The 24,853-nt window shown below is 39.5% G+C and overlaps 1 protein-coding gene across 14 annotated transcripts in view; it reads left to right on the plus strand.

The window, feature by feature from the left end:
- The window catches only part of syt1a (synaptotagmin Ia), a 204,509-nt gene that overhangs the window by 171,338 nt on the left and 8,318 nt on the right, over positions 1 to 24,853 (plus strand). For all 14 annotated transcript variants that reach the window (XM_042403757.1, XM_042403755.1, XM_042403764.1 and 11 more), the window contains 4 exons: positions 412 to 537; positions 7,479 to 7,646; positions 11,478 to 11,645; positions 15,548 to 15,665. In XM_042403757.1, coding sequence (XP_042259691.1) covers positions 412 to 537; positions 7,479 to 7,646; positions 11,478 to 11,645; positions 15,548 to 15,665 — 580 coding nt within the window. The remainder of the gene's footprint in view (positions 1 to 411; positions 538 to 7,478; positions 7,647 to 11,477; positions 11,646 to 15,547; positions 15,666 to 24,853) is intronic.

The raw sequence follows: 24,853 nt of genomic DNA on the forward strand, positions 1-24,853 counted from the left end.
GTGATCTTTTCCGGAAGCATTTCTCTCTCCTTCTTTGTCTACTCTCTCTATGTCTCTCTATGCTCCTCCTTTCCCTCCCCTCTTCTTCCTCTAATGCCTGCCCATTGCTCTCATCTCTGGCGCCATCATTTGATCTTTCCTCCCTTTAGACAGAAACACCCAGAGATTGATAGAAAAGCATCATCAGGGGACCAGGCCCGGGGCTTTAGTGCATCACAGAGCATGTCCTGGTGTTAACTGCTATGGTGTTTTAGTGCTTGCTTCCCCCGTTTCCCCCTTATACACCATAAAACAAGTGGCAGCTTTTACAGGAGTAGGTCCACTGGCAGGACCTGGGCAGGGAACGGCTGGCTGGGTGCTAGCACCAGCGACAAACAGGCGACACTGACTCTTGGTGGGTGTCTCCTTCAGGCCTTGAAGGATGAGGAGGATGCGGAGACAGGGCTGACTGAAACGGAGAAAGAGGCCGAGCCCAAGGAGGACCAGAAACTGGGCAAATTACAATACTCCCTGGATTACAATTTCACAGAGAATACGGTAAGGATCAGTTCTCCGAATCTCTGTCACTGTGTGTCGTTGTTGCGAAAGGTCCTCCTTCGTAAGTATGGTCACACCCAGCATTTGAGGTGGTCCAACTTATCATCTCTCCACTGTTACCCACAGCGATTTAACATGACCCAACTCAGGCTTTGCACAACTTTCTCCTTTTGTGGCATTACCAACGCTGTAAACACAGTTTGGTCACTGAAGCTTAAGAGCAATCTCACAGGGATATCATGGTGGTCGAATTTGTGCGCTTGCCACTGAGCCTTGTGAAAGATACACAATAGGGATTTGGTTGTTCTCTGAATTTGTTTCTTTCTACTTGATTGAAAACAGCCCCTGCAGATATCCATCTGCTTTATTTTTTCCACTGACTGAGTTTTAAAAAACAGAATGAGGAAACACATCAACTTCCTGGCGCCAGATGTTGTGTGACAGATAATAGACGCGGTGCGTGAGCACAATGCTGTCCCTCACTGGGCTAGCTAACTCCCCATTATAAACAGAACTGACAGCCTGAGATTAGACAGTAACACTCACTGCTCCTAGAGTACACACAGACTCACACACTGGCATAGGTACATCCACCTAATCTACACAAAAAATTGGTGTAAAAATGTCTTCATGCAGTTTGTGTCCCGTTGACTGGTCAATAATCAAACATTTGTAGCAATCAAACTGTGCAATATTTATCAGTACACATATTACAGAGTCAATAATGATAGTAATAAAATTCAAAGGTGCAGATGCCATTAGTGTTCAGTCAACCAGGACCTTATTTCTTTTAGAGACAATATGACAAAGTATTGAGTCATTTCATATAAAGGGATATTATATGGACAATATTACATTTCACAGAGTTGATCTGTCATATAGTTAGAGGCGGACAGGTCTCTCTGTGAGGTTCCTGATTACACTGGTAATAAGCTCCACAGTGGAGCTAAACTGTAATGAATGGATGACAGTTTTCACGGTTTGTGACGGTGACCTCAGAGAAGCTCAGCTCACTGCCACTCTGTCTGCCTCTGAAGTTAAAGAAGCTCGCAACAGGCAGACCTAAAAACCGAGGTAGGCAGCCGTTCATCTGACCCACTTTCAGCTCAGTGACAGACACAGTCCAGAGGCACAGCAGTCTTCAGGAAATGTTTTTTTTTTCTTAATCCTTAGGATTTCAGGCCCATGCAATCAATGTGAACACCATATAACTGCTCAAGGAGAACTGGCACAGGTGATTGGTTGAACACCTTGTCTGTGTTCCTTTATACAGTAGAAGGCCAAGAGATGATCTGGGAACCGTGTGAAATTTCTATAATCACTGAATAGGTGGCTTTTAAATAGGGAGTATTATGGAGAACAATAATGGTCTTGTTAGGGTAAATTTTGCAGTTAGAGAATGATTTTTAATTACTGTTGAACAATGAAGCTGTTATTCTTCATTGTCTCTCTTACCTTTTCATGCGATGAAATTGCATTGTTCCAATAAGCCAATTTGAAGTGCCCCCCTGTGTGATGTCACAAATGGGGGAAAAAAGCCCAGTATCCCTAGCAGTTGTGTTCATATTGGATGAGTCTGCAGTGCACCATTTTCCCTCCAATGCCAACACTCAGCACCAGTAGCTGGGTTGGTAGATGGGCAGTGGAACAAGCTGTAAACACAACACTGACATATTATCAACTCATAAAGTTGATGTGGTGAAGTTGTTAGCAAACAATTGCAACATTAGCATTCATTTGGAGATGTGTTTCTGGCCAGTTTAAGTTCAATATTCAATCTCCTTGTAGCTCTTTTTGGTCTCCATCAGCTCCTGTTCTGGCTCCTTAACTAATTAATGTTCAACTATGTTCACTAGCTAGGTGCTAATTTTGTCTATTTGGTGCTGGGCAGGTTGTGTGAAGTGGGTTTATCAGAGCTTTTTCACTATAAACAGCTGCCTGCTGCTGCTGCAAACTGTTAGGGCCTGTACAACCAAAACATTGTGCTGAAAATGCTAAAACACCCTGCTGATGAAAGGAACTGCAGATTAGGTTGATGGGTTTGTCACTACAAGTGACCCATTTTACATTACACATCATTAGATCCACTGTGTAGTGCAGGTTTTGCTATTTGCTATAGTTGCCATGTGCAGATATTGTAGAACAACATTGCATTTTATACTCAAAAATGTTGTCGTAAATCTGGTGCTTTGCCAGATCACCCATTATCAGTATTCTGCTTGGTGATGGGGTGGTAAAAAATGAATCATATTTGGTTTTCTAATTTAGGGTCTGAGTCAGATTTTATTGTGCTAGATGTGATGTTTAGATATGCTACGCCAATGGAAGGGGCAGAACCATCATTAGTACCAGCCAATCAATGTAGTGGATCATGAATAATGCTACTGCTATGTTTATGAACCCTAAACAGCCTGTTTCAGTAAATGTGCTTTTAGAGTTCTGGAAACTGAGTAACTTTTGGTTAAACTTAACAACATTTGGTAAAAAAATGTCACAAGTAAGCTTCATAAACACATGTGAGTCTAAAAAATGAGAAAATACACCCTTTAAAATTCTGCCATAAGTCCTAACTAATTGATTGTCTGAGTTTCGAAGGACTTTGGGTCTTATGATGACTTAAAAGCTGTGACGCTAAATTTATCATCCCCGCCATGAAAAAGGGGGAAACACTGGTTTATTTGTATTTAGACTGAGGCAAGAATATTAGACTGAGTGGGAAAAGACTTACAGATTAATGTCAGGTCCTCATGGCAAAAAGCCTCATCTTTGTTTCTGTCTGTTAACCACCGCAAATGGCTGCTGCCCCTAGTGTTGATGACACCGGGTTTATACACTAATGAGACGAAAGGTTTTGTAAAGGATCCAAATCACTCAGGGAGCGGCGATGCGGCTACATCAGGCAAATACACAGCAAATGAACCACAAAGAGCCCTCTCAGCACAGCAGGAAGAGAATTATAATGTCATTCCTACTTTCAACATCATTACCATATTCATTGCTCTTTCCGCAGGTCAAGAGCAGGCCTATTGTATTGTGTCCAGTCAGAATATGTGAATTTTAAACTCATCATTAAGAAGGGATGAATTTCAAAACATTCAGGTTATTTTTTTTATTTATTTCAGAATATCCCCTATACAATTCACATCTAAAAATAACACACAAAGCATCTGCAGTAAATACTGGTCAGGAAAAGGACTATTGGAAGTGTGTATGTATGTGTGTTTAGAGTGACAGCAGAGCCGTGATGCATTGGGACAAAGCCCTCCAAGATAAGCTGCCAAGGGCTGAATCACCACCCTGTACCCATTCTGGGTGCAGTGTGCTGCTCATTGGACACACACAAACAGAGAGGGGTTAATACCAGCAGCCCTCTGCTGCGATAGAGCCTGAGTCCTTAGTTAAACTGAAACACACATACAGATGTGCAAACACGCGGCCGCAGTTAGTTTTTTTTCTCTCTAAAAGGTGCAATGGTCAATTGCCAGGTGTTTAAATTTTTAAATGGTAGTTATAATTTGTCTGGAAATGAATAATAGAATATTTGATCAGTTGACATCCAGGTAAATAATCAAAGACAGGCTTTTCTCTGAATTAAATTGGTATAAATCAAATACTTTTGGATTTTGAAGGTAACCTTGGACTATGAGAAATGGTGATGGGACATTATTCATCATTTTTAACTATTTTTTTGGACTAAATGACTAAATAATAAGGTTGGCAATATTCTATTTTATGGACAAATTGCATGAAAAGATCAATACTTTTACTATTTCCCTGCCCTGTATGTGGCACTCAGCCAAAAGCCCATTTGGCCCTACTGAAGAAGTAAAGCTTTAAAATCGGGTCACAAATACAGTATATGCAGTAGTTACTGTAGTTAGTTATACTCTCGTTTCTAAAAAAGGCTCTAAAAAAGAGTCATTAACTTTTTTATTAAACAATACTCAATCATTAGTCACAGTTCTACAGTATGTACTCTACTCACAGTGCATGCAAGAAATGAAGCAGTTTAAATGAAATGGTAGCAGCTGGAAAATTAGCATATAATACCAAACTCCTCCATTATTGTAATTGAAGAGGGTTCTCCAAAAAGTCACTCCTTTCACTTACACCAATTTTGAGAAAACAAGGAAGAAAAGGTTAATTTAGCGACAGCTCAGTAGCTTCACAGTTGGGGGTTAAGTGAAATTTAGGCAGGGAGGAGGGGTATAGTTTATGCATAGTTTTGCTGCCAGACGTGCTATCTGCTTGGTTTGAATTTTTTCAAAGGTATTTTTAATTAGTTTTAGGAAAGCCCCTCTTGAGTTTGTTGTGAACGTCATACAGCATCAAGAAAGATACGATTAGATGAAGCAGCACACTGCATATCAACATTTCGAACCACTTCCTGCTCTTATCTCTTGTCAAGCATCAGTGCCTCTCCGAATAAAGATGGTGTGACATGCTGTGTTTGCCACAGACTGTGCTGATGGATGGGTGGAAATCAGAAGGACAGCATGCAAGGATGAATTGCAACACTCGAAATACAAGTGCCGTTTCACAGCGCTACAGTGCAAAACATGGTTATGGTGTCCTTATATTTAGGTTTAGGTAAATGACAGCTCTGATAATTGCAAGCCTTATGTTTGCCTTATGAGGTATGTAGATATTACACTGCAGGTGATCCTGATGAGCTACACGCGTAGGTGTGCAATTATAGAAATAATATTTATGTCAAAGTGATCCATTGAAATCACGACAGGATCTCATTTCAGTGTTTACAGTGTATTTTCGTGGTAATGTCAAGAAATTGTTGTGCATAACCTGAGCAGTTAATCTAGGAAGTCCCATTCTTTCCATAATGTGCTTATCTTGTGTCGGAGATTGTCATGTATGATGTTTGTGTGTGTGTACAGTTTACATGTGTATGTCTGTGGTACATTTACAGTATGTTGTGTGTAATCATCATCATCATCATCACTACATCATTCCATGAAGACCTTTCCCTACTGGAATCCCACCACCATCCAATGCAAAGCTGAACTTAGCACTGAGACAGATATAACATGGGAACTTGTGCCGCATGTATGTTTTTAATGACAGTATGGGTTCATATACTGTAGTGGAAGGTAAACTTACCTACACTGACATGAATTGTAAAGATAGTACATGGCATAGTAAGTACTGACAAACTGATGTACACAAGTACACAAGAGCAGCTTCTTTTAGCACATTGGAGTTTTAATATATAAACACTTCTCAGGGAAAGAGCTGCTCCAGACACAGAAATAATCTCATTAGTTGAGTTAAACAGTAATGTGTGAAGGCAAACAGCCACAGTTTGTAAAGCGGAAGCATCAGTTAGTGTCTGACAAACCTGAAAAGCAAAGATTTCATTCTGAGAGTTAGAAGCTCAATACTACTCATGTTTGTATGGAGCTAAACCTGGGGGGTGATTACTGTTGCTCTGCATGAAGACCGAAACAGCTAGCTTTGCTCTGTCCAAAGTTAATAAATTTGCTCTCCAACATCTCTAAAGTGAACTAATTAACACGTTGTGTCATGCTTGTTTAATCCATATACAAACAGAAATCTGAAAACAACAAATTGTGGTGGTAGACGGAGATAAATAGTGTAACTAATGTTCACACTGGTTGCCTGGCAACCTCACAGTAACAACAAGACTGCTCCCAGCTGTTGTTTGTCAAGGTATAGTAACAGTTACTGTATGTAAGTCCCTGTAAAACCACGTTTTCTCATTTTTACAACTTTGTTTATGAACTGAGTACACAAACACAATATAAAGTGTTAATCAGTGAGCTGTAGAGGTGCTGGTAGGAATATTTGTCCACTTTGGACAGAGCCAGGCTAGCTGGTCCTCCTGTTTCCAGGCTTTATGCTAAGTTAAGCTAATGGCCTCTTAGCTCCAGCTCTAATGCACAGACATCAATCTTCTCATCTGACTCTTGGCAAGAATGCAATTAAGCACATTTCCTAAACAACAGCAATGACTGGCTTTTTCACTGAAGCCAAGTAGACTAACTATCTATTTTAGCAAGACAGTTAGGTGGATAAATGTTTCTGGAGGTTGGGAGGTCTATAGGCTAACTGGATAGCCTAGTAGCCTAGTATGACTATACTGCCTACATCTTGTTTGACTACACACCTTTTTTTAACAACTAATAAGATTATTTCAGAGCAGCTCTGTTTCTGAGAATTGTGTAAGTATCTCAAAATGCTACCTTTGTTTAGTAAAAATAAATAAAAACATAGATCACTGTTTTTCTGTCTGTATAATTGATTTTCCTTCACATTGGTGGTTGTTTGCCTTATGATGATTGCCAACTGGAGGTCAGTGTTTCCCACTTTTTTTATTGGTTTCACCACACAGTAAACCGATGCAGCTCCTGACAGCTGTAGAGCTCCATGGCTGAGTGCCCTGGTCAGCCTCCAGATTGCAACTTGATGGCTGCCTGATAGGAAGTTGATTGACTGACTAGCTAGGCCTCCTGAGAGGCCTTTGAGTAGAGCCACTGACTGGCAGGTCAATCAGCCTCCCATTGTGGTTATCAATTATCAGCCTTATGTGAAGAGAAACAGTCCTCTTATTCCTGGTCTGACACATCCTGACCTTCACCATCTCTTCAGCCGCTGCCAGGATCTGCCAATATAACCTTATAATACTGGCACCACATCCCAGAAAAATGGCACTGAATCATCATTAAGGCACCGTTATGAAGGAATGATTGCTGGTGATATCAAAAGATGAGATATGTGACTAAAAATCCAATGTTCCTGAAGGTCTTGCCGTTCTGATTAAGAAATATTTCTAGGTATTACTTTAACCAAGATATGGATGCTCTGGATGGATGTTGGTGGGATGAAGGTGCAGATTATTGTGACGTAGATTTGTGGACATTCTGATTTCCCTCTCTTCTCTACCCTTCATCTTCCTTTCGCAGCTCATGGTGGGGATCATTCAGGCGGCAGAGCTGCCCGCTATGGACATGGGTGGCACATCTGACCCATATGTGAAGGTCTACCTGCTGCCTGACAAGAAGAAGAAGTTTGAGACCAAGGTCCACAGGAAGACCCTCAATCCTGTCTTCAATGAGCAGTTCACCTTCAAGGTACACCTTACATTAAAAGTTTAATTTCAGAGCGTAGATGCTGAAAAGGCCTTTGATAGGCTGGACTGGCTGTATTCATTTAAAGTCTTGGCCAAGTTTGGGTTTGGCCAGTTGTTTATTAATTGGTAAAAACCCTTTATCATGAACCCCGGGCCAAAATTAGCAGACAGATCTTAACAGCATTTCCTTTGAGTAGATCAAGTTGACAGATCTGCCCTTTGTCTCCAGGACTCTGTCGTGTCTCAATTAGAAAGGATTCTGATATAAAGGGTTTCAAAGTGGATCAGACAAATCATAAAATTAATCTCCTGGCAGATAAAGCAATTTTGTACTTAACAGACCCTGGTAAGTCCCTCACCAAATTACAGATTCTATTAAAAAGCTCATGGTGTTATTTCAGGATATAAGTTGAACTGGGAAGAAAGTGAAATTATTCCACTAACGAGTTTTGATTACAAGCATCAGCAGTATTTAAGTGGCTTCCGAGTGGTATAAAATATCTTGGAGTAACTGTAGATAATGACCTTAAAATGTGTACAAACTCAATTACCTCAATTGAAGATGATCTACGTAGGTGAATGAGTTTGCCTGTTACTCTAATTAGCAGAGATGACTGTGTGAAAATGAATATACTACCAATGTTACAATATCTCTCCAGTCCTGGCTCATTCCACTACCTCAAACTTTTTTTTTATAACCCTCAACAAACATGTCAGACAATTTACATTTATATTGGAAAGTGCACAGGGTATCTATGGAAAAATTAATGTGGGATTATAGATCTGGGGGTCTTCAATTACCCAATTTTAAAAAGTGTCGTTTGTCAGCTCAAATGCAATTTATTTCATCCTTTTTTTGAGGGCGACGGTGTCCCCTCCTGGATACAAATTGGATTGCATCCCCTGAAAGAAAAGTTATTAAGTGATTTTATTTATAAATGGAAATCCAGAATTAGAAATATGCAACAGGACAGACAATCCCAATGTAAAGCATTTGATTAAAATATGGTGTGAGACTCATGGAAGTCTTGGACTGAAAATGGGACTGTCACCAAAAACACTTTTGAGAATAAATGAATTCATGCCCATGACTCCAAATAACCAGATTCTGGAGACTTGGTATCATAAAGGGATCCAGCATTTTGAAGACTGTTATGAACAAGGACCTCTCATGTCCTTTGAACAACTGAAGAGGAAGTATGACTTGTTCAGCAAGACCTTCTTCTGCTATCAGTTAAGATCTTTTCTTAGAACCAACCTGGGCAACAAATTTATTTCTAAATTGTACTTCTTACTGCTGAATTAGGGCCCAAAGCCAGGTTTGCACAAATCTAGAGCAAGATGGGAATCAGATCTGAATTGATGGACAGCTCTGGTCAGGTTTATGTCAAGGGATTTTGTCAGCTACCATTAAAACCTGGTACAGACTATTTCACTATATATCTCCATCAGCTGTACCTCACTCCACAGAAACTCCAATAAATCCAAAAAATGCTTCAGATGTGGTATAGAGGTCGGCTCCTTCCTGCACTGTACCTGGCTTTGTACAAAAGTTGAGGCCCTTTTGGTACGACTTCTGTGACACCTTGACCAAGATCACAGGAGCTACCTTCCCATTAGATCCTGAGCTCTGCTTACTTGGGAATCTCACAAGTGTCAGTATATCTTCAACTAATTCCCATATCAAATTTATGGAAATTGCTTTTATGTGGCCAGGAAATGCATAACAGTGACATGGAAATCTGATTCCCCTCTCCTCATTGATAGACGGTCTTTGGAAATGAACAGTTGTATTCCTCTTGAAAAGATCACATACAGTTTTAGAAATGGATATACCTTTCTGAAAATTTGGCAGCCTTACCTAGAGTATATAGGCACATCACTGATGCCACTATAGGGATGTGATCATTTCTGGTTAGCCAGAAGGCCTCTTTAAAGGATATAACACCGTGTTGGTGCAGCGTTTTCGTTTTTCTAATTGAGTTTATACAGGAAGGGTAGGGAATCAGGGTTTCTTTGGTGTTGTGTGTTCTGTATAATTGTGAAGAATAAATCCGAAAAATAAAGTGTTCAAAAAAAAGTTTAATTTCATTTGCATGCACAAAAACATGTTGTTTTTGTAGCTGGAGATCTTTTGGTTCCGCTGTGCAGCCATGAATGCTGAGAAGGTGTGGAGACAGCAACCAGCTGGCACATTAACAAGCTCCTGACAGAATATCTCTCTCACACACACAGTTACATTCACATACACACACACACACACACAGTGAGGCTCGGTGTGATTGGGATTAACACAGGCAGATGCACCACTACACCCTGGCCCTGCCTCGGCTATAATGGATGCATGGCTGTTGCTCAGCAGTGGGGAAAGTTTTGTTATTCACCCAGCAGAGAAGAGCGCAGGTGTTGGTGAAAGTTAAGCATAATGTGATGTGATATCCATCTCAATACCAGATTTATTTTTGTGTTTTTTGTAATAATTCCAAATCTGTGATGCATCATGGAAAAAAAAAAACAGGATAGGTGATTATAAACAGAGGGGACACTGTCAAGAATAAACTGTACTGAGATAATGTCAGGGACAAACCAGGGAGTCATATCTCCTTTTTTGTGATGTAACAAGTCATTTCCATTTTATTAGTTTTGTCTCAAAATGGAAGATAATCCAGGATCACAGGTACTGCTGTAAAACCCCCTCACCTGTCTTTTACCTATCACAGGTTGTAGGCCTGATAACGCCGTCTGTCAGGGAGGGAGGTGGAAAGAGAAGCACCCAAAAGATCAACGTTCACCCACCCCAAAAACACACACATCTGCTTGACATGTAATTAACTTTAGATCAGATACTACAACTTTTTACTGTGAAAGTCCAGAATTTACTATATGAGATTATAATCAGTGAAATTGAAACACCTTTTGGTATAATGTGGTGCAATGCATCTACAATACTAATCACAGCTTCAGAGTTGAATCACTGCCTCTATGACACAGTCAATAATGACTGGACATTATAATCTTTACAAAGATAGGACTTACTGTTTACATTTAAATTTGCACATGTATACCCTTGTTTCCATCACATTAATAAGCTGGGAAGAGCAAACTCAAGAGCTAACAAGCTAAAATGAAGATAAGTTCAAAGTTAGCTCAAAGCAGCTAACTCCAGCTCACTTTTTTATATACTATGCACAACATGTCAACCCTTAGACAAGCTCTTTTTCTGTACCAGTAGTGTTTTTCCTTCCTCAGCACAGCAACATCTTTAATTACACTCCTGTCAGCTTTTTGGATTGGAGTCAGTCAGTGCAGGCATGTTTATTTGAGTCTTGTCAAGAAAAATGACACTGGTTCTCTTTGAATTAAAAAGAGCGGATGCAAAAATGCATATGCGCTAACCCCTGAGACAAAATTGTAAACAACCTGGATGTCAAACTGTCTTTAAGAAAAATACATTTAAAACGTCTTAATTATTATTTAGACACTGGAATGACAACAGGGCTGCAAACTCTGTTTCCTCTTTTAATCACCCGCTTTTTAAAAATTGATTTTCAGTGAATCATTTATTATTTTATGTTGTTTTATTTAATCTTTTTATGTATTTATGCTGTGTTCTGTTTTTATTGTAAAGTGCTTTGTAACTGTTTTGAAAAGTGCTGTATAAATAAAGTTTATTATTATTATTATGATTATTTAATGGCTGAAAATAAAGTTTGATGGCCATTGTTATACTTGACAAGCCACCCATTTATATACTATGTGTTGGAAATTCTGTCTGTGCTAATGCTTATGTTTCTAACCCTTTTTGACCAGATATTATTGTCCTCTTCTTCAGGTCCCCTATGTAGAGCTTGGTGGGAAGACACTGGTAATGACGGTGTACGATTTCGACCGCTTCTCCAAACATGATGCTATTGGTGACATTAAGGTGCCCATGAACAAGGTTGACTTCAGCCACATAACAGAGGAGTGGCGGGATCTGCAGAGCGCAGAGAAGGAGGAGGTGAGGCTTATAAAAACCTGCGTAGGCAGATACACATGCCAGAAGTTCAATCACTTCCTACAAAATGGGAAATGAGGTTTGAATTCATTTTGTTACACATGTCTAAGTGTCAAGACTCAGATTTGTACATGTAGTATAGCTGCTGTTTCTGTAATAAGAGTATTCGTATTGGTGCTTGCATAAGTGATAACACAATGATTATTTTGCTGTGTTCAGCTAGCCATTTGTGCTTGAACCACAAACGTGGTGCCGTGGCTGATGTAATCCATCTCTCCTGGAAATGTCACTTAATCAGATGTCCACACTTCCCCTTCAATTAATAGAAGTGTGACTTTCCAGGCAACAGTTCAAAAGATTCAATTTTCATGGTAAATGTCATGGCATATAGCACGTGTTGCCGGGGGAACTTCATCTTTAGCATTACGGCGGTTTGATTTAAAGGTTAATTATAACAGCGTCGAATGGCTGGTGGTGTTGTTTGAGTTTAAGGGCATCACTATACTTTCCTTAGCATATGGTCACACAGCTGCACCCGACAATTTTACGCAAGGCTTGAGACACTGGAGCGATGCTTTGCATTGTTGAAGCTCAGCAGAGGGCAGTTGCGGAGGCAGACCTTGGAAATCACTACTTTTCACTACTGATTAAAAGTATTGAGACGGTGTATTTATTAACTGAACTCCCTAATCACAATGTGACAAGTGAACAGTAATTGTGAATGCATTAAGGTGACAATATGTGATCCATTTATCAAGAATGTTTTCATAATATGTGCACTGCTGGATGGTTTGCAGAATTCATGGTATGCCTCCTTTCCTTCAGCAACTCAGCCATTGTAACATTATTGTAGAAGCCAAAAAACAGTTTAAGATCTCAAACAAATCACTTTTTTTCAAGATTTAGTGGCATTTTATTTTATTTTTTAAACGAAATAGACAAAGAAAAAGAAGGAATCATAAAAATCAAATAAACCACATCATATCACACCTCATCTCCCTTCCAACTCTACTGGGCAAAACAATACAAAATCCTGGCAATAGTAAGAATTCATAGCAAACTAACATTTAATAGAGAATTCATACTAACAAATTACTTTTTTTGAGATTAAGTTTTCTTAAGTGAGATGTTTGTGAGATTGTAGCATCATGATCAATATAAGGGTTGCTCTGAAGCAACATATAGTATAAAGTTCAGAATAAATGAAGGAAGAAACAATGTAAAATGTTCTATATGAGCACAACACAGTCTGACATCTGCAATATCCATGCAAAACTCATTCAGTTATATAGTCAATATAGGATGATTATACAGTATATGAAACCAGAGAATACATATTTCTTTTTTTGGTCATGTTATGATTTTATTAGAGTCAACAGAAAAGAGATAGAGACAGGAAATGAGGAGAAAGATAGATGAGGAATAAACCTAATTCCTAATTGGACTTGAATGAGGACATTTCAATTCGACTCAGGAACCCCCCGAAAAATACTTATTTCTGCTGTTTGTTTTCCATTTTTCTCTGTATTTTCTATTTCCTTGGAGGATACTCTTACTGCTTCAGGCCTCTTAAGATATTAAAATGAACTTTTTGCTGTAACCGCTCACAATGCAACTTGTGACAAGGTAATCTCAGGTAAACATTGCCTCATTTTAAAAGTTAACGAGCCAAAAAAGTTTTAAATAAAGGTTGCAGTTTGAGGACTCAATATCTTTTAGCAGTGAGCTCAGTAAAAAGGCAGAAGAGCGAATATGATTCAAGATTTAATACTCTACCTACACACAGGTGCACCAATCCTCTTTACTTTTAAGGTCAAATATGAAGTAGCGAGTTCAGGAAATGCCCTTTAGGTTGAAAAGGCAGCAGTTGGCCTTTTACAGTTCATGGAAAATATTAAAGGGTCTGGTCACTGCTCTCGACAGGTGTAATTAACCGTTGCTCCCTCTCTCTCGCCGGCCTCCAGGGGAGCGTGTATTTGTGTTGACGAAAACCCGGCCCTTGTCACCAAAGCAAGAGTATCTAGTCACTGGTTTTATAGTGCAACTAGCACTCAGGAGTAGTGGATGATATATTAAATGGAGGCGGGGGGGCTTTGCTCCCATTTACAGTACTTATAGTTCCAACTCACTGATGATGATCTGCATGTGGAAATAAGCCTTGATTAGAACTTTATGAAAGGGTCCTGAAATAAAACAAACGTCGATATTCAGGTTGGGTTTGCCGCTGATGTATAATCTCCATTCAAAATGGCCGCATGTAAAGCAGGTGTGACCCGAGGGAGAGTTCTTAACTGTGTCTGCTCCTCGTGTTGATAAGGGATATGGCAAGAATATGAATCGCTCTCCGCTCAGCGTATGATAATGAGGCTGTGTTGTGATGGTGATTTTTGTGAACCAGTGAAGTGATTGCTCTGAGTACTTTTCCCTTTGAAGTGATGAGTGACAAAACAAAAAGTGTGAGCCGATATTAGAGAGCATTCAAACCCAAACAAGAGACCCAATCCATAGAGCGAGATTGATAACATCTAAGATCTTCTTCACTACGACTGTGAAGCTATGACTCAGACATGCAGCGTGATTACATTTGACATGCTCTACTTTTTTTTTTGGCACACAGTAAGACACTTTTTATAGATATGATGTATGTGTTTTGTTCCTTGTGTTAATTCTGATTCTACCTGACACAATTTAATCTTGAGTTTTAATGCTCTTTGATCATTTTCTATTTGAATAGCAGTAATAATACACCTGTCAAAGAGTCCAGGACTATGTCAATGATAGTAAAACTACAGAATACACTTTAAAAGTACTGTGCGGTCTATGTTTTTGCCACATACAGTGTAGATGTTCTATTACTATTATTGTACTAAGAGCTGCAGTAGTGCTAGCAGGCCTTGTTTGTAATAGTTCTAGTCACTTTAAATGAAATTTAATTAAATTGATTAATAACTAGTTGTATTTAATCAACAGACTTCTGGGGGTAGTCATAAAAGAAACAATTTTACAGTATGAACATGCTACAGCTGTGTTTTTTCACCTTCTCATGATCACTGCTTATATCAGACATGCACTTAGAGTAGATTTTCTCGAAGGGGTAATTTTAATGTTCCTGATGATTGCAACCTCTCATATTGTCAAAGATCAATGTTAGTAGCGGTAATATACTGCATCTTAGGTTGTCTCTCCTGTAAGATTTTTGTCTGAAAATCAAAACACATCGATGCAAACGCATGTGTCTAGTCATGGATCATTTGTTAAAATCAACAATGGAAATGTATCTGCACTACCAGAAACATAAATGTCGTACTTCTCACTAAATGACATATTAAATCCACATATTGCTTTCTCCAAAACTGAGATTTATCTAGGATTATCTAGGTTTTACATAACCACTAAATTATGTATACTGACATTTTAATGCATATATTAGACTACATTGAAAACACTGTACATAGATATGTATGCATGATTGCAAGACCATGTTTCAGCCAATTATGTAAATTTGCTGCATATATGTGCCTTGATTCAAACTGAACATTGTAATTATTGTAAACAACTCTCCAGTATAACCTCTGTATACCAGTGTCAGAGTACTGTACTTTAACTTTAAATACTATCAAACTATCACGTTTGAAATAGACATGCTAGTGCTTGCAGCTACATTTTATAATTGAAAGCTATCCTTTCTGTTCTGTTGTGAAGCTCAGAGACAAATAAACAACAGGTCGAGCATGTTAAAAAGGCAAAGAGCTTCAGATTCGGTTGACTGAACAATTTCTAATGTGCTCTGTTTTTTCCTCATCTACCCTCTCAGTGAGCATCTGCTGTGCGCATGTGATGCAGTAAATTTAAATTTAGTGGTTGCTGTTAAAACTGTTCTCACCTCTGCAATGTCTCTCCAACAGCAAGAGAAGCTGGGCGATATCTGCTTCTCTCTGCGATACGTTCCCACCGCCGGCAAGCTGACCGTAGTCATCCTCGAGGCCAAAAACCTGAAGAAAATGGATGTGGGAGGCTTGTCAGGTGAGGAGAATTGAAAGGTTGTGCATGTGTGCCCGCTGACTTTCCTTCTGACAGGCCCTTTGTCTGTAATTATACATGCACTGCAGCACTCGCTTTGCTTCTCCAACAACACTCCTAGCTTTTTTCCACAATCTATAATCATCGCTGGCCAATGTTGTATCTGTCAAGGGAAAAAAGATGACATAAAGTAGAGTTTTTACCCCCCAAAAAATCAAAATAGTTTTATACAGATGTTCACATTGGTAGGAACAAAACTGCAATGCTCAGATCCAACGTTGTGTAGAAGACACATACGCAGCCATTAATGATTGTAGTACACACTAATGAAGACAATATTTTCAGCCCCAATGAAGAAAGAACGGAGAAGAAGAAAAAAATGAAACATATTTCTGCTGTGGTGAAGCTCTAACAATACACTTGTGTAAGAGTAAGATCAATAGATGACATTTATCACAATACATTCAAGTCTGAATTGCTGGTCTGATGTCATGGTAACAGAATATGCCACTTAGAGTTAGAGTTCATCTTGGACTGGATTTTGAACACCTGAGGACTGAGGACTGGTAAAAGCTGATATTTTGTCCCAAAATATGGGTTCTCTCACAGAATTTTATTCTTGTTCAGGTGTAAAAGCCTCTAAAAGCCTCTCTGTTTGTCTTGATTATTAAAGACTAAGGTTAGAGCTGAAACAGTCAGTTTACTGATTAGTTGATCGTCAGTTATTTATCAAGCAAAAATACTAGACATTTCCTGGGTCCTGCCTCTCAAATGTGCAACTTTGCTGATTTAAAAAAAAATATATCACTGCTAATTGAATATTTTGAGGTTTTGAACTGTTGATGGGACAAAAGAAGCAGTTTGAAGATCCTTCCTTTGTCTCCAGGAACTTGCAAAAGGAAATTTTCACCATTTAAATTTTTTTTTAATTGAATCTTCATTTAATCAGGTAGTCTCATTGAGATTCAGATCTCTTTTTGGTAGAGAGATCTGAGAACAAGAAACATTCATAATCATACAAGCCAGACAGCCTCAATCAACAAAGAATGAATAAATACAGTTACAAGAGTCATAAAAAACATCAGATAATAAAGCTTTAATATCTGCAAGCAGTATGAAATACTCTAGTTTGATGGTAGTCATTTCATTTAAAAGATGCATAACATCTGAAACCAGTTCTGCCAAGATTAATGTGTACATATGAGATATCTAAGGTTAAGTAGTTACTGGATTCAACAGTAGAGCTGTTATTTGTAATTTAATGGACTAAATAAATGAAAAGTCTTTAGTCACATCCCAAACTAAGTTTCACCACTGAATTCCCACCTTATACAATATGTGATAGATACAACACTTGGCTTCATGTTCATCATTCTGGAGCTAGACAACATATTGATCGGCCAATATCTAATTTTTGATCCTGTCAGCCCACACACATTTCACACACAGACACACACAGAGAGCCTCCACATGCACAAACCAAAAAAAAAACACAAATACAAAATCACACAATAAGCTGATCTCTTTCCCACCCTCCGTCTTCTCTTTTGACTTTCTGCAATGGTTTCATTTAAATCCCCCAGTGTGCACTTCCCTCCCGCCTCGACTCTTTTTGCTGCAATTACCACACACCTGGGTCCACTTGCCTTCTGCCTGACAGCCCAGTCTCCCCATATAAGCCTAAACATCCTGCAGTACAGTAACACGGCACACATTAAAAGCTCCAGAGCTCCCTTTCATCTGTCAGACCAGCGCAAGCAGCCATTTGGCAGAAAAAAAGCCCTCCCCCGCTGCCATTTTATGCTACTGGCATTAGCTCTCACCTGTGCCCATTTGCATCATGGGACTGTCAACATTTTGAGTTGTCAGCCACATTGACAAACCAGTATGAAAAAGGTGTGAATCTGTGAATCTGTTCTGTTTGAGGGCCAGATTTCTCTCTTAGACAGAGAGGAAATAGCTGGGAAGCCAGACAGTTTGACACTACGTGTACTGTATGTCACATTTAATTGGAGCATGTTTTATCTGTGTGCACTGGTCTGTGGGTTTCAGGGTGAATTATTAGCATACAGTAATAGCACACTGCATGTTTCTAATTGCATACAACCAGAATATACTGCAAATTGCAGTTTGAGTTTTGATTTTTGTTAGTAGCAACTGCTTTTCTGCTCTGCGAATGGATTTAAAACTGTAGCAGATGGATGAAATAATGGGCAGGTCTGTAATAACAATAATTAGCCTCCATCCAGGGTGGCTCAGCCAGAGCTAAAGGAGGAGGACAAGTAATTGATGGCCTGGGATCAGCCTTCTCCTCTATTGTCATCCTGTTTACCATGCCTAATTATGGCTCACAGAGAAAGATGTGGGTATTATCATTAACCAATGTATAATCAGAAATAATTCTTTTGATTGGCTCCTCATGAAGCATCCCCCCCAAAAATCTACCTCCGTGCTGTGTCTCATACAAAAACAGACTTTTGAAATCATAGTTTTGAGGGTACAGTTTACTTTTGGTGCTCCTCAGGATTGCTGCTACTTAAGTGCGGTGATGCACCGAGCACCATGCTCTTTAGCTGTCGTCTCAAAATAATCCCAGGCTGATTATAGATAAGTAACTCCTGCTTCAAACGGTTCAACAGCAACGTATGGTTACAATACAGTACATATCAATTTTGTGGAGTTGTAGGCAATCAGATTTAAAAGCGTCTTGAAACTCCGGTGGGTGGTGCATTTTACAGTTTTACAGAACAGACTAAAGACTACAAAGTGAATTATAAAAGCCAGTAGTTGCAGCAGCAGGCAAAGACAACTGTGAGTCAGCAACTGTTTCAACCTCCCACAGATGTAGCGTGTTATTTTGTGCTATGGGGCAGTCTGTTTAAAGTGGTGCATTTTAAGTAGTTCAAGCTTCTCTATAGTGTGTCTCCGGTATGGTGCACCATCAAAGGTGAACCTTTTGAGTCTGATGCCTGGGCCACATCGCCTACCTTTACCCGTGTGCGACATCTACCTCGTTGAACTGCTGCGGCTCGCGAGTGCCTGGAAGTGACTTAGAAAGGGGACATGCGGGTTTACAGAGGTAGTGGCAGCAGAAGTGTTTTGTCCCTTTGTACCTCTGAAGATGTCCCAGAGGGCTGTGAGGCGGCACATAACCAGGTAATGACCCACAGTGGGGGAGGTTATCAAAGCACACAGGCACAGTGTCGGCGGTAGCCGCGCTGCTCCGACCTGATGCTCCCGCTCACCATCAAGCCTCTTGGCTGAAGGGTTTATTTGTTTTGTTCCTCTGGCTGGTCAGACTGAGAGGTTTTCTCCCAGTCAGTAAGGAAACTGAGAAACTGAGAGATTCTTTAAGATGATCAACAGGCCCCAAAAGAAGCAAGTAATTTGAAAGTGATTAGAGAATGTAAATTTTTTTGTCAGTGTCTAGAACTTTTAAAAAATATTCTTTAATCCATACAAATTCAAAATATGTGATAATTAGAAGCACATGAGTTACAGAGAGATGTAGACAATTAAGATTCATTTGGTGCTAACAAGACTGTAACACAATATCACAAAGATCCCCCTCTGATTTTGTGATGGTGGATTATGGAGGTTTGTGCCTCTGAGAAGAGTTTCATTGTAAACGCTTGTGTTTGTTTGGCATGTGTGTGATTCACTGCTGAGTTAAGTGTGTAAAACCAAACCGACAGTCACCCCTGGCTGCGCCCACCATGGCAAATCCAAAATGATGGGAGGAAAGCTAAGATGACAGCCAGGCTATATTTAACCCTGCTTGTATTGGTGTTCATTTGGCCCAACTCTGCCAGCAGCCACACTTGAACACCAAAATGTTTGAGGAAGATCCAAATTCTGTGTTTGGTGTTGAATGTCTGTACACATAATACAGTATTGTAGCCCCAACTGTGACAGGCACTATACTCACAAAAATAATCCAAATGACTCACAGCTGGCAATCATTCACGGCTTCAAATACAAACTGTACGTAACCACATTAATATTAGACAGCTTTAGTGGCTCTACTTAACTCTGCAGCTGATTTGGCTGAGAGCTCATCACTTATCCAGAAACCCAGTTCTAGCCTCCTTGGGGAAATGTATGGACCACTGATAGTGCATGGCCTCATAAAACCATGGCCAAGATCCAGGACTCAGATGAGTAACCCTCAGGATAGCGAAGGCAAGCCTCTGTGCTGTACACATATGTGGGAAGCGCTCTTGCATTCGGAGCTTTGCCATTCATCCATAAAATGGGAGAGATTACATCCGTCTGGGATGAGACGGTAAAATGGGCCGGATATGAGGTACGGCGAGCCTCCCAAAACTCAATAATGCCAAACTCTCATCTGCTGGCCAGAAAGATAAGGGGTGTCTGGATAGCAGTGATGTGGCGCCACAGGTGTGTTTCCTTTTTTCTCCCTTTCAGCCTGAGAAAGGGTTATCTTGCGTAATCCCATTCAGCTGTATTGTGTTTAATCAGACACAGTTACCAATATAAGAGGATACATGACATGCACTATACATATTATAGCCTTATTTCAACATAGTCCTATGGTGCTTTATGCAATGATAGATGTCATTACAGCATAATGTTAGCAGCTCTTGTCTTGCTCTTTATTGGATTTAGAGAATAACCCCAGCCAGTGTTACATGTTAACATTCGACGGTTTGTCCTCCTAAAAACATTCATTTTACAGTTTTCTAACTAACTAGCTCTGCATTGCAATACAAGAACAATACTGCTCCTTTATGTTCATGTCCTCTACATGGATCATCAACCTGTCACATGTAGCTTTAGCCTCAGGCTTTTAGCTCAATATGGAATATGTGTATAGCCATCAAGTGCATAATTAAGACCCTTTTACAACATCCTCATTTTAATACAAGTCAGATGGAAACATTACTGTCTGTTATGCTTTTTATTTATTTTAGTTCCTATTTCTTGCATCTGTCTTATTATGAGTATTTTCATGTTGTGTGAAGTACATTGTAATGTATCTTTTTGTATAAAATCTTCTATATAAAGTTTTATTTTTACCATTATTATGAAAAACAGATAGCCTGAATACGATAACATTAGCTGAAGCTCATCAAATCTTCCAAGGAAAGGCTGAAAAATCAACAATCACCAGCTGGAAATAATAAGGCTGCTTTTGTCCACATCTGTCTGAAATCAAGGAGTCGTTGCTTCAAAAATTACTGAGAATTTCGAGTAGTAAATCTGCCTCAGTTATCATTGTAAACTACATATTGTAGATGCAGGGCGAGGACGGAAATCTTGAAAGGTGTAGCATGATGGGGAGCTTAGCAAACAATTCCCAGAAGATGCATCTGTATCAACATAATTTCCCAGAATTTGTTTTTGACTTTCTCCAGACCTCCCTGAGCTTGACGAGACAGAGTCTGTACGAGGTATATTTGGAATAAGTAGAGAAAGAAATGAGGAGTTCGTATGAGCAATCACAGCCACCCGTGGCTAATCAAATGAAAAAATCCCTGCAGAAACTTCATACATACAGATAACCCAAAGGAGGGGAATATGACAGGAAACGGCAAATGATTTCTGGGAGTTCAGTGCTGAAACACCACTGCACTGAGTACAGAGAATATTTTATGACAGAAAATTCCACAAAATAACACTTAAAAGTTAGGTTTAGTCCCAAACTTTAAGACTTGTGGTATACATTTTGAACATGATACTGATTTGATGGATACAATCGGTATATAAAAGGCTCACACTGCTGTTTGAAACATGCTTGACAAGGCTGCAGAATTTCCTAATTTAGATCCTGTTGGACGTATTCATTTCCTACACAAAGTCACAACACACACTCACAACCCTCATTCACTGTTTCTATCATCCCAACACTCTAGCTCCTCTCAGCAGAGAGAGTAATAATGGACACCCACTCCATTAGGAGCCTGTTACCTTTTCATGTCTCTGTCATCTATTTATTCGGCTGCTTTTTCCCCCCTTTCTCTGTTTGTGTGGTTTTCTGTCTATATTCAGCTGCCCTGAATGAGCTCGCCAGTCTGCAATCAGGTCCTTATCCCCCTAAATTGGATAAAAGATTAAGGGAGCTAAGCTTGTTCAGTGTTTGCTATTGCTAGAAATCCCACAATATTCCCGCTAAAAACAGAGATTTTTTTCAGTGCAGAAAAAAAAATGAAGCATTATAAAGACTTTGTGCATATGGGATCCAGAGATAAATCCAGATTATCAGAGCAAGCGATGTTTCAACAATTAATTATAAGCTCTGATTCTATGATTCAAAGTCTTACTCTTTATTCATGCCAATGCACAACTCTGAGGTTCAGTAGTTAGGCGGGGGTATTGTTAACCTCAGGCAACTGACTACCTCATTAGCATCAGTGAGATTATTATGGTTATTTGTTTTTGTCTTTCTCAAGCAATGTGTTGTCCTAAATGATAAATAACACAAAGTGGTTTTCATTAATTTTTTTTCCGTAGTTTGTCGTCTTCATGATTGTGAGCTGATACCAGAGATCATTAAGCATCATTATGCACATGTTGAACCAGAATTTTCAACAATCTGTTCGACATTTTTCACACAGCGAACTATGGCCTGCGTTTTAAGTGTTACTTCATTTCCTGTCTAATTCATTTAAAATTAAAGCAGTTTGTATCTGCTGTTTTGGATAGTTCCCCCATATTAATGTTATACAGATTTTCCCAACAAGTATCTACCCAATGTTGATTTAAGTGATGATAAGCAGACACCCCTAAAAATGTACTATGTGATTGGTGTGTTCCTGTATGTCATGTGTTAATGTTTTATTTTAATGTGGACCCCAGGAAGAATAGTTACTACCTTGGTAGCAGTTAATGGGAATCCGAATAATCGAATGTTAGTAATCAAGTTTATGTCACAGTGATACGTTCTGAAGTCTTTGCCATGCATTTGCACACATAAACAGCAGATTAGACAACTGGTTGAGTGTATACATGCATGGCCAAGAAATCTCCATTACTAACCTGATTACAGAAACCATGTTTGTGTATACATGACATTTTAAAAAAAAAATCACATTACTGCAGAAAGCCGACTGCATGTACATTTACTGATTGGCTTCACCACTCAGCCATGGTGGTTGCTTTTTGTGTGTTTTATGGGTTACAGGAGTTACAACAAGTTTATGGTACCTTAGTAATAATAAATAGATGCGCATCATGTTGATTTATCTTCCGTAACATACGTACTTGATTGTATTGTCATTGATCACGTAATAATTTTCTGACTTTCCACTCGGCTGCAGCAACAGACCATATTAAGTGAGGAAAAATGTGAAGGAACAAGAAGGGTATACATTTTCTTTGAACCACATTAGTTATTCAGTCATTATTCATCCTCTGAATCCTTTTTTGTTTGCAATTGAAAGTTGCAATGGAACTCATTACATTCTCAAACTCCCTATATGTTGGACTAATTAAATTCTCTTTGGATGTGCATATTAACAGCCTCACCTCATCCTTTTAATAGCTCAATTACAAGCCAAAAAACATGGCATTTGTTTCCCAATTTAAAAAGGCAATTGCTGTCTGCCCTCTTGTCAGTTTTCCCTCTAAGTCCAAACTAAGACACCGACTCTCCTCTCCTCCAATTTAGTTGTGAGGCCAATTTGGAGAATGCAAACAAATCAGGAGGAGTAGCGTTGTAATCGAAAGCGATGGGTGGTGTGCTGTTTTCAGACACACACTCTACCTGATTGCCAGAGAGTGGATGAGGATGGACGGAGCAAACCACTTGGGTTCCACTTGAGATGGCATTCGGACAGATGAAAATGAGGCTCTTGAATGAGGAAGGTTAACTGAGTGATGTAAACACACAGGACCGGGCCCGGCGCCAGGATGAAGTGACTGAGGGGGCTATTAAAAATTGTGAGGGGGCAGTCGTTTTCATGAAAGAAAATTAATTGATTTAACCATGCAATGGTCTAAGAAAGGCTAAATAACAACAACATAAGGCTGCTGTTTCGAAATCAAAGAATACATTTATTATTCAGAGCGCTCACATAAGAACGTAGCTGTGGACCCATTCCGACCGTGCTTGTTATGGAAGAGGCCGCCGCTGGAGTGACGTCTTCTGCAGCTGGAGGAGCTAGCTCGGTCTTGGCTAACGGTCTCGGCTAGCTCAATCTCAGTGATATCATTGCTACTGCTGGGGCTACTGGCTTTGGCTGAGATCTCTACCGTGTTTTGTTTTTTCTTACAAAAATACCCTCTATCCATCCTTATTCCTGAACTGCGTTTTATGGCTAAGCAAACAAGCAGGGTAACGCACAGATGATACGTTAACATTAACATTAGTTGAACTACCAGTAAACAAGCTAGCTTGTGTCACTTGCTGTGCACACACACCCTACACACAACAAACAGTGCTGTCCATGGTTCTGAAACAACAGCTTAGCAATAGTTACATGTATCTTGGCCAATAATTTTGTTGTTTTTGCTATTTTTCTATAGATACATAAAGCTCAAACAAGGCAAAGTACCCTTAAGACCCCTTGTGGCACGGGGCCCACACAGGACTCTCATGGTCATGTTTCATAATCAAACCTAATTCTTGCTTTGGTATTAATCTAGTGATGTCAGTACTAAAGGTTTGAAGGTTTGTTTAAAGCTTTTCTAATTGGTATTCATTCATTTTAAATGGATCAATGCAGATCCCCTCAGCTCTAGAAAGCATTTGACCATCTTTCGGCTCATTGTTTTGAGTTTACAGCCTGAAACTTTACTGTTTTGGGTCACTCTCACCGCTCTCATCAGCATCATCTTGCGACCTGGTCGCTGAATGGTTACAGCACATGCCACATGGACACAACATCCCTGATTCGACTCCGGCTGGGGACTATTGTTGCATGCCATGCCCTTCTCTCTTTGTTTCCTGTCTGCCTCTCAACTATCAATTGTCCAATAAAGGCAAAAATGCCCAAGAATCATATCTAAAAAAAACTGAAGAAGGGATTAGTCTTCAAATGAATGCTGTTGCTCTGTACGTAACAATCTGCTTGATGCATAAATAGGCAACTGTTTGCTAACACGTTTTCCATATCAACTTACTAAGGTGATATTATCTCAGTGTTTGCAGCTTGTTCAGGCCATAAAAATCCGTTAATGCAGGTTTAAAGATAGGCAAATGAGGGAAAAGAAAGTCTTTAAATCTTTGT

This window comes from Thunnus maccoyii, chromosome 23 (assembly GCF_910596095.1).
Source record: "Thunnus maccoyii chromosome 23, fThuMac1.1, whole genome shotgun sequence".
NCBI classification, from domain to species: domain Eukaryota; kingdom Metazoa; phylum Chordata; class Actinopteri; order Scombriformes; family Scombridae; genus Thunnus; species Thunnus maccoyii.